We start from the raw sequence: 9,961 nt of genomic DNA on the forward strand, positions 1-9,961 counted from the left end.
TCCCGTGTGATCGATGACGAGTTTACTCACACACATCGTGCTCTCAGTCAACAGCCCTGAGGCAACCTGGGGGAATGGAACTGCTCAGTAATAATTTTTCACTCCAGTAGAAGGTCGCCGTCCACGTACGACGAGCCACTGCCCATCCGGAATATATAAGAAGCTGTCTGCAGGAACTGATGCTCCATAGCAAAATCAATGAAAGTAGGGACTGCTTCAAATAGGAGATGATCTTCACTGACCCTCTGATGCTGAAGACTCAATGTCATGCTAGTGGCACCTTTCCATTGTGCTTAAGTCGTCATAAACGAAGAATTATTTTGTGGCCATCCAAATGAAACACAGCTGACCAAACACATGAAACAAATATGATGCAACATTGAATGAATGAACATAGAATTCTGTTTAATACTTTATCTACTTTTTTGAATCCTTTCCCATGTTATTATTCCTAAAGTGCCTCGTTCCGTAGAGTATTGGTTATTTAATCATATCAATTACATGACAGTACACGCCTACATTTCGTTTCAGTCACGTTGAGAACCTACTTTCATATACGACTTTCAGATCATTTTGTGATTCTTGTTATTTATTTATCTGTGTGTCCGCGGTTTCCTGTTGCCGTAAATACACAAAATAATTGATTTGTTTGAAAGTGTTATCTTCCAAAGCTGACAGAATGGTAAATCAGGCACTGGACGTACTGATAAAATTAGTAGTTGCAGCCTGCAGATAGTTAATTGTGTGCCTCTGTAAAGTTTATAGACAATAACAACAGTGGGAATAACATATAAAGCACATAACAAAAGCTAATAGTCGCAACAGTAGCCGTAACAGTATCAGCAGTATTTGTTGCTCTATGACACAAAGACGGGAGTACTGCTGGCTGTAGCAATGGAAAGATTAATTGTGGTATTATTTATTGAAGTGGTATCAATAGCAACAGTTGGAACAACGCCGGCCGTTGTGGCCGAGCGGTTCTAGGCGCTTCAGTCCAGAACCGTGCTGCTGCTACGGTCGCAGGTTCGAATCCTGCCTCGGGCATGGATGTGTGTGATGTCCTTAGGTTAGTTAGGTTTCAGTAGTTCTAAGTCTAGGGTACTGATGACTTCATATGTTATGTCCCATAGTGCTTACAGCCGCTATGAAACTTCCTAGCAGATTAAAACTGTGTGCCGGACCGAGACTCGAACTCTGGACCTTTGCCTTTCGCGGGCAAGTGCTCTACCAAGTGAGCTACCCCAGCTTTACTTCTCCCAGTATCTCGTCTCCTAACTTCCAAACTTTACAGAAGCTCTCCTGCGAACCTTGCAGAACTAGCACTCCTGAAAGAAAAGATATTGTGGAGACATGGCTTAGCCACAGCCTGGGGGATGTTTCCAGATACGTAGCTAGTCGTTCAAGGGGGATAGCGTTGACTTCTGGGCGCGCCACTCAAAAGGGTGCAACAGCTGCACGAAAAAATTTTACGTGTAATTTCTCTGTGGTTTGGAAGTTGTATGAGACTACTGGTCCAGATGTCTGAGTTTCGATTCCCGACCTTAGGACTTCCATCCGTCACCTATCACTCCTTTCACCTCCGTCAGTGTTATCTGTAGCAACAATAACATCGCCTATCAGTGTCTATCAGTTTTATTTAATTTAAATCGGTTTCGGTGATGCAGTACACCATCTTCAGGCCGCTGAGCAACGTAGGCTGATCACGTTGGCAGTTGGCATGATTAGCGTATCTCCAACAGAAAGAGCAGGATCCATCGGCGTCCCTGGGACTTATCGTTTCGGTGCGTCTGTTTGCAGCACATCAGCTGAATTGGTGTGCTGTAAACAGACGCACCATAATGACACCCAAGGACGCCAGTAATTTCTGCTCCTTTTATTTGAGTTACGCTGATGTTGCCCACTGCCAGTATAATCAGCCTATGTTGTTCAGGGGCGTGAAGATAGTGTATTGCATCACCAAAACGTGCTGCATTAAATAAAACTAGTAGACACAGCTGAAGATATTATTTTTGCTATACATACGTTAAAACAGCTGCTGTCTCACTATCAATTAAAAGATGCGTATACAGAAATCTGGCAGTGTTTGTTAATGTGAAAAATGCTGACTGGTACCATTGTTGTTAGAACGCATTGGGCCGTCAATCCCTACATAACTGATTGGGTAAGTAAATTCAGTGATCGGAGAAAGTCAACAACGTATCATCTTCAATAGCACAATACCTAGTAGAACATCATGGTATTCAAGTCAACCTTTGAGTTGATGACAAGTTTATCTTAATTTTTTGTCAGTTCTACAAAAGAGTTTTGTCACAGAACTAGTCCTATACATATCTGCTATTTTGACGCCGAGAGTACTATAGTCCCATTGTGAAAAAATTAGTAGCCCTTGTACTTTTTACAATATGAAATTCAAGTGATTTTCTTTGGTCTAAGCAGATGTGGCTTTTGTAAAAAATCAACCTTTCCCTAAACCATTTTCTTGTCACATTTAAATTGGCATACGTACTGTAGTGACAAAACTTCAATCATCAACTCGAGAAGATAAAGTTAAGTAATTGACTTTTTTGATTGTTTGCCGGTATATGTCTACAGTCTTGGTACTGACATGGTACTGGAACCATCGCAACACAGTGCCATTTCACGCCGCCATAGCAGCGAAAATAAATAGTACTGCCCATCGACAGAATGCAGTATCGTGTGGTGATTCGTTTTCAGCAACAGCGGAAATATTGCACCTCTAGCAGGCCAATAAAGACGACTGAGGAAGACATCTAGATTCAAATGGTTCAAATGGCTCTCAGCACCATGGGACTTAACATCTGAGGCCATCAGTCCCCTAGAACTTAGAACTGCTTAAACCTAACTAACCTAAGGACATCACACACATCCATGCCCGAGGAAGGATTCGAACCTGCGACCGTAGCGGTCGCGCGGTTCCAGACTGAACATCTAGATTCGCCTGATGCGGGAACCACATTTCCGCTGCGGACAAAAGCGATTTACCGCACGATACTCCATTGTATCAATGGGCTCCACCATTTTGGTTTCGCTCCATTAGCGACTTGATATGATACTGTGACGTGAGGATTTCAACGTGTACCAGGACTGCAGATCTTTAGCTGCAAACAAACAAAAAATTAATTAAGTAATTTAATTTTTTTCGAGTTGGTAAATAAAAAAGTACGACTACCCCTGGTGGTTCTTGCTAATGTCAGACGTAGGTGGGACGCTCTGAATACAGTTGAACGAATTCCTAGAAAAGACGATCTTCTAAGTGGAGCTGTTCGCCTGAAATGACAGACTAGATTTACCTTCCGTGCTCCTCGAGACGACGGCATGCTACAGTGCTTCTCGGCGCATTCTGTCTGTAACTGCTTCGGCGTCTTTCCCCGAAACGCTCGGCTACCGGAGGTCCTGGTGGAGGCCGCAGGCATTCCCGCCAGCCGGGTCCGCCGTTGGCCAACAATCCGTAACAAGATCGCCGTCTGTCCTACGGAGAGCGGCAGCAGGGGCGGCTTCGGCGCCGGAGGCCGTTTGTGTGCCACGCCACGAAACCGATCGCCACCGTGCACCTGTCCCCCTTCCAGAGAAAGACACTCGAGCACACGTCACGTCCCACAGACACACACACTCACTGGGCCCGCCGACGTCTTTCCTAAAGAACGGCGGCGCGCCTCGCCCTTACGTAATGGAATAATTATAAATTTGCCGCCAAACGCTGACCGAAGTAGAGCACCGTGGCCCGCGGCGAGTAGAAAGGAGCGGGGCTTACATCACGGGGGGACATATAAAAGCCCGCACAGCCGCTCGGACAGGCACACTCAGTCTCTCGCTCCCATCTCGACAGCCCACAACAAGGGGAAACCATCTGACATGGCGCTCAAGGTACGTGGTCGCCTGTCTCACCGCCTCGCAAATCGACCGCCTTCAGATAACAATGGGGACATGCACGGTTTGTCAGTGGACGGTGGGCAGTGAGTCGATGTCAAAATTTCCGACGTCACATGGTGATAGTGCATTCCAGACGATGACTGGCAGCCGGATCTCACGCTGCGAAGTCGCCATCGTACATAGCTCTAGAAATTCATAGCTACAGGTCCACTCTCAATACTTGCATGACAGGCAGTCTCGGTCTGTCATAAAGCTTCTGAGAGAGCGTTGTATCAGTCGTACAATTCATTCACTTCTCGGGTTCGTTGAACATATCGGGAATTCTTCCGCACTTCTCGGGTTCGTTGAACATATCGGGAATTCTTCCGGAAATACTCACTCCCATTTAATTTTTTTTTGAAATCTGCCCGGGATCGGGTTTCATCATGAAATTGCTGCAACTTCTTTTACCCACTAAAATATGTCTTTAACTCTGCAGCGGAGTATGCGCTAGTTTAAAACTTCCCAGCAGATTAAAACTGTGCATCGGAGTGGGATTCGAATGCGGAGCCTGTCCCTTCGCTGGCACTGCCTGTAATGCTCACTCGGTACGGACACACTAGCGAAAGCTGAAGTGCAGGGTTCGAGTCCCAACCGGACACACACTTTTAATATAGTACGAAGTTTCACGTTCTTTGTATATTTTCACAAATAATGAATGTTCTTTATTCCTAAGAAAAATCGGGCGTCCTAAAAGACTGAGAAGTTATGTTACTGGGATTATTAATTAATGACTAAAAATTCTCTAATCGAAACTTTTTACTGTCACTGATATCGTTTAAAATTCTGAATTTTGCTTGTTTTCCTTTTGCACTAATCATTAATAACTATTGCCGGCCGCGGTGGTCTAGCGGTTCTAGGCGCTCAGTCCGGAACCGCGCGACTGCTACGGTCGCAGGTTCGAATCCTGCCTCGGGCATGGATGTGTGTGATGTCCTTAGGTTAGTTAGGTTTAAGTAGTTCTAAGTTCTAGGGGACTGATGACCACAGATGTTAAGTCCCATAGTGCTCAGAGCCATTTGAACCATTTTTTTGAATAACTATTCATTCCAGCCAAATCTCTACCTACTGAAAGACATAAAACGTTTTTGTTTCTGTTGATATTTCAGTATATTTAGTCAGCAATTAAATTTTTCATATGATACAGTACTTGAGCTTGATTTTACGATTTCTACATAGACTTTTTCACTCATGCGGTGATTCTCTGTGATTTATTTGTTCTACTTGAGAAAGACATCTCTTTGAACAACTTTTAAATTTTAATTATACGCTTATCGGCTTTTCGAACAACTGTTTCAATTGGTTGCCTGTTTCTATGTATTCTAACTAAATTCAGTGATTTCGTCCACCAACGACAGAAAAAAAGCCTCGATTTGGCAGCTACTTAGTGAAACTATGAGTTCAAACCGAGAGAGGTGGTCAACTCACTGGACACGCAATCGGGGGGCAGAGGGGGGGGGGATATCTCCCCGGCTGGCCACCCAGATTTACGTTTTCAGTTTTCAGTCGTGATATCATCAAACTGGCTGAAACCCCAGCAATATATGAGACAATCCCGTGGCGTAACATACGACAAGTTCAATTGCAATTTTACGTTATAACTGTAGATTCAAAAACATTGCAAAATTTAGTTTATTGATCAGATGTTTCCCGCGATTTTGCTGGAAGCTGCGGACAAATGAAATCTGGAGAACTGATCATGTATTTAATCGAAAATACTACTGAGATTGACAAAAAAATGGAGGAAAATTCTTTGTTTCTGAAACCAAAATTTTAGAATTTAACTGCATGGTTAATATTCGGTGTTCTAGAGATGAGAAATACGCCTCTGTATCTCACACGTTTAGAATTGCATTTAAGATCTTGCAACTTTACGAATTACCACAATATTTAGCTCCAGTAAAGTGATTTCGAACTCTATTTATTTGTGCCTTAACGTATCTTAGTTGTCAGTCCCAGACAGCTGCCTCCAGTATAAAAATAATGGCAGTAGCTCCTTTGGTAATGGATATGGCTACAACGACTGATATTTCATCGCGCACCACAGATCTCTACGCTCACAGATGGTAGAGACGCAATCAATCGGATTCAGTTCCACTACACTAAAGCCCTTTACATTGTACGATATGGACTGTGCGATGGAGACTCTCCAGACGCTACACGGGATTGGATAAAGGAGGTTAGATACTAACTTCTCGTCAAGGTCATTACAGAAAGTGAGAGGACGATTTAGGGGAAAGTCAATCACAATCTAGTTGAATCGTCTGAAGAGAAGGTTGAAAAACCACAGAAATCTGGGAGTGCTCGAAAGGAATGAAAAACGTCATCCTCTTAAATTTTTTGAATAAGTGGCCAAATGCACGACGATTGTATGCCACTTACTAATATAGCTATAAACCATGACAACGCTGCCAACCGTGGTGGCCACGTGGTTCTAGGCGCTGTAGTCCAGAACCGCGCGACTGCTACGGTCGCAGGTTCGAATCCTGCCTCGGGTATGGATGTGTGTGATGTCCTTTGGTTAGTTAGGTTTAAGTAGTTCTAAGTTGTAGGGGACTGATGACCTCAGATGTTAAGTCCCATAGTGCTCAGAGCCATTTGAACCATGACAACGCTGCTATCGTAACACGAGAAAATTTCACAAACTAAGATCGCTAAAAAGGCATTTTATTCGAAGATCGGTTTCGACAGAGCTATACTGAAATCTTCGGTTCTTATGCTCTCTTGTAAAAATTCAGAAGCATGAAATCCGATGATGACAGCACAGCTCTGTCGAAATGGGTCACCCATTAAAAGGCTTTTTAGGCGTCTTGGCTCGTGAAGTCTTTTTCTGTTACCATACATTGCGGATCGCCGCCAAACTGATCATGTCTGGATTATACAACAACGCTGTTAATGTAGTCATTAAGGTCTGTACGTGGTTTTGGTACATGGATGCGTTCCAAAGGTCTCAGGTTAGAAAGAAACTATCCGGCTGCATAAAGACTTTTTCAGGGGTTGCTCTGTTTCAAACGGCGATCCGATCCCTTAGCTGAAAAGTCTGCGTGTCTTGCTGCGATGTAGAGGAAATTTGGTACTGTGAAGGATTTGCTAGCCGTAGGACGGCTAGAACGGTATGCATACAGCATCGAGAGGACGCTTCAGCAGCTACTTGAAGGAGAAGTAGCGGCTCCAATTGGGAAAACCGTCTTTCACGACCGAGAGAGCAGTCTGCAAGTTACTGTGTTCTGCTGTCCGATGCCAAGGACGCCGCTGGCTGGGAAAGTCACTGTGGTTGGTGCGTAACTTGTAGTCCGGAAGATCTGATTCTGGATTATTTAGTATGTTGTTGTATCTAAGTCCGTCACATTGACAGTCGATTGCTGAAGCATCAGGCCCAGTTAAACGGAGTCGGAATAGTTTCTGTTGTTTCCGTTATCAGCATCAGGCTTCCAATAAAAGCAAAGACGGCCGAAGATATCCGTCGCTAGGGTGTGATCACTACCTCGCAGCCTCCGTTTATGGTTGATTAACTAATCCAGCACTGAAAATATAATATCAGTTTAGCGATCGATCACGTCTCAGCCTTCAGCCTTAGACGTACCCGGTGCCGGTGCCCAGCTGTGGGTGAAAATAAAGTTCATCTCTGTTCGCAGTTGGTTATCGTTGTAAATATCCAACTATCCGAATTTCAAGGTGTTGTTGGTTTCTGGCGTTACCTGATATATACCTCTGATCGCAGTTCACCATGCTGATAGGCTACAGATTAACCGTTATCTAGGTGTGGGACTGGATCATAATAAATGTTGGGGAAGAGTGGTCTGATGTGGCTCTGTGCCCACAGTTCGTCGTTCTGGCAGCCGTGGTGGCCGTGGCCCGCGCTGGCGTCATCGCCAGCTACGGAGCCGCCCCCATCGCGCACGCCGCTCCCGCCTACGCAGCCTACGCGACGCACGCCGCCCCCACCTACGCGGCCTACGCCGCCCCCGCCGTGGCTAAGGTCGCCGCGCCCGCCTACGCCTACGCCGCCCCCGCAGTTGCCAAGGTCGCCGCCCCCGCCGTTTACGCCGCCCCCGCCGTCGCTAAGGTGGCGGCCGCCCCTGTGGCTGTCGAGTACGACCCGCACCCACACTACAGCTTCGCGTACGAGGTGAACGACGCGCACACCGGCGACCAGAAGTCGCAGCACGAGGAGCGCGACGGAGACGTCGTGAAGGGCAGCTACTCGCTGGTCGAGCCCGACGGCTCGGTGCGCACAGTCGAGTACACCGCCGACCCGCACAACGGCTTCAACGCCATCGTTCACCGCCAGGCAGGCGCCCACCCCGCCCCCGTCGTCGCCAAGGTAGCGGCGCCCGTCGTCGCCAAGGTGGCCGCCCCCGCCTACGCCGCCTACGCCGCCCCCGCCGTGGCTAAGGTGGCCGCGCCCGCCTACGCCTACGCCGCTCCCGCCGCGCCCGTCGCCTACGCCGCCCACGCCGCCCCCGTCGCCTACGCTGCCCACGCCGCCCCCGTCGCCTACGCTGCCCACGCCGCCCCCGTCGCCTACGCGGCGCACGCCGCCCCCGTGGCTTATGCCGCCCCCGCTGTGGCGAAGGTAGCCGCCGCCCCCCTGGCTCTCTCCTACGGAGGCCTGAAGCACTACTAGAAGGCCGTCTTCACCGCACGCTGTACATACGACACAGTCACACATATTTTATACCATGTATATTGCATTTTACACGTTTTTATTGACATAAATAAACGAGTCATATAAAGTACCAATGCAAAAATTATTTTACCCCTCACAGCATCCTCATTTTCAAAGATGTTTCCCTACGTTCTAATATGGCATTTGTAACATTCTTTCCCAGGGCGGCGGCGCGTCTCCTGTCGTCCTTTTACCTGCACCTACCTAAGAGCTCGTTGCAGCAGATCGCCGGTGGGAAAGCCGAGCAGAAAACTACCGTTCTGCAACTCGCACCAGGCTGCATACAACGTAACTATTCTAAGAACCGGGAAAAGGTCTTAATTTTGAACGAAAGATGGGTATACCGACAAAACTTCGGTATATTCTGAAGTCGAGAATTAAAAGTTCACTGCCAAGCCTGTGCTAATCCTGACACAATTATTCACAAACCCTTTCATTCACGTTAGCAAGTTTATGGTAACGTACTTCCCGAAAACTGAACAGCTACTAAGCACGGTCTAACAATACCACCACTTGCAAAGTAGGTTAGAAATCAGATTCATAATGTTGCTCACGCAGCATATGTTCGCTTTATCGGGCAACAACGTTACTGACTGTGGATGATATCGTCAGAATGGAAATAATGAAGTCACTGTAAAAAAATCATTAATTTTGGCGTTTGAATGGATTCCCACGTAGATTTCGTCGAAGTTGTTATGGCTCATCTTCTAGATTCTAGGGTGATTCCACTTTGACAGCTAAAAGGTCCAGATCTGTATTTTAGCAATATTTGAAGACCTAACAAATGCGTTTTTCAGAAAATTCTTAATGATCAAACAATCCCAGATCAGAACAATGGTATGGTAGAAATAATTTTTGACTTGGTGTTCACGATCCACATTTTTATTAAACTTCTTGTAAATTCACATATACTTCTTAATTGTCACACCATCAAGAAAAAAGTTTTGTGTCAATCTTCATATATTTAATTTTCCCTTTAACCAAAGACTTGACTGTTCTTTTACAAAGCGAAATAACAACTTAACTTCTGCAAAGCGAAACAAAGACAGCTCTGTGCGCATTCGCGCCAAAACGGTTACAAGTAAGTAAAAGATTACGACAGTCTCACAGAAATGAATACCCACAAGAATCATATCACTGTGTGAGCGACGTGGGTGCTATTCTGTCATTCTGCGCAACGGATTAATCTGAGATGTACCCTTTATCCTGTGGCTCCTGCAAGATGCAATTTCCACCCCCACACTACTACAGAAGTCAGACAGACGCTCCTAACGTTCTAAAGAGAAATGCCTGAAAAACTTTCAGCAATAAATATCTTCTAGAGTTGTCCGCTGTAAGGAAATGACACAAAAATTCACAAAA

General features: G+C 46.0%; 1 protein-coding gene across 1 annotated transcript; it reads left to right on the plus strand.

Moving 5' to 3' along the window:
- Positions 1 to 3,873: 3,873 nt before the first annotated feature.
- Positions 3,874 to 8,557, plus strand: LOC124738517 (cuticle protein 21-like). Its single transcript, XM_047248605.1, has 2 exons — positions 3,874 to 3,885; positions 7,691 to 8,557. Exons 1-2 carry the CDS (start codon positions 3,874 to 3,876, stop codon positions 8,555 to 8,557), a joined length of 879 nt encoding a protein of 292 aa, XP_047104561.1.
- The last annotated feature ends 1,404 nt before the right edge of the window (positions 8,558 to 9,961 follow it).

The sequence above is a fragment of the Schistocerca piceifrons genome, chromosome 1, assembly GCF_021461385.2.
Source record: "Schistocerca piceifrons isolate TAMUIC-IGC-003096 chromosome 1, iqSchPice1.1, whole genome shotgun sequence".
Lineage (NCBI taxonomy): Eukaryota > Metazoa > Arthropoda > Insecta > Orthoptera > Acrididae > Schistocerca > Schistocerca piceifrons.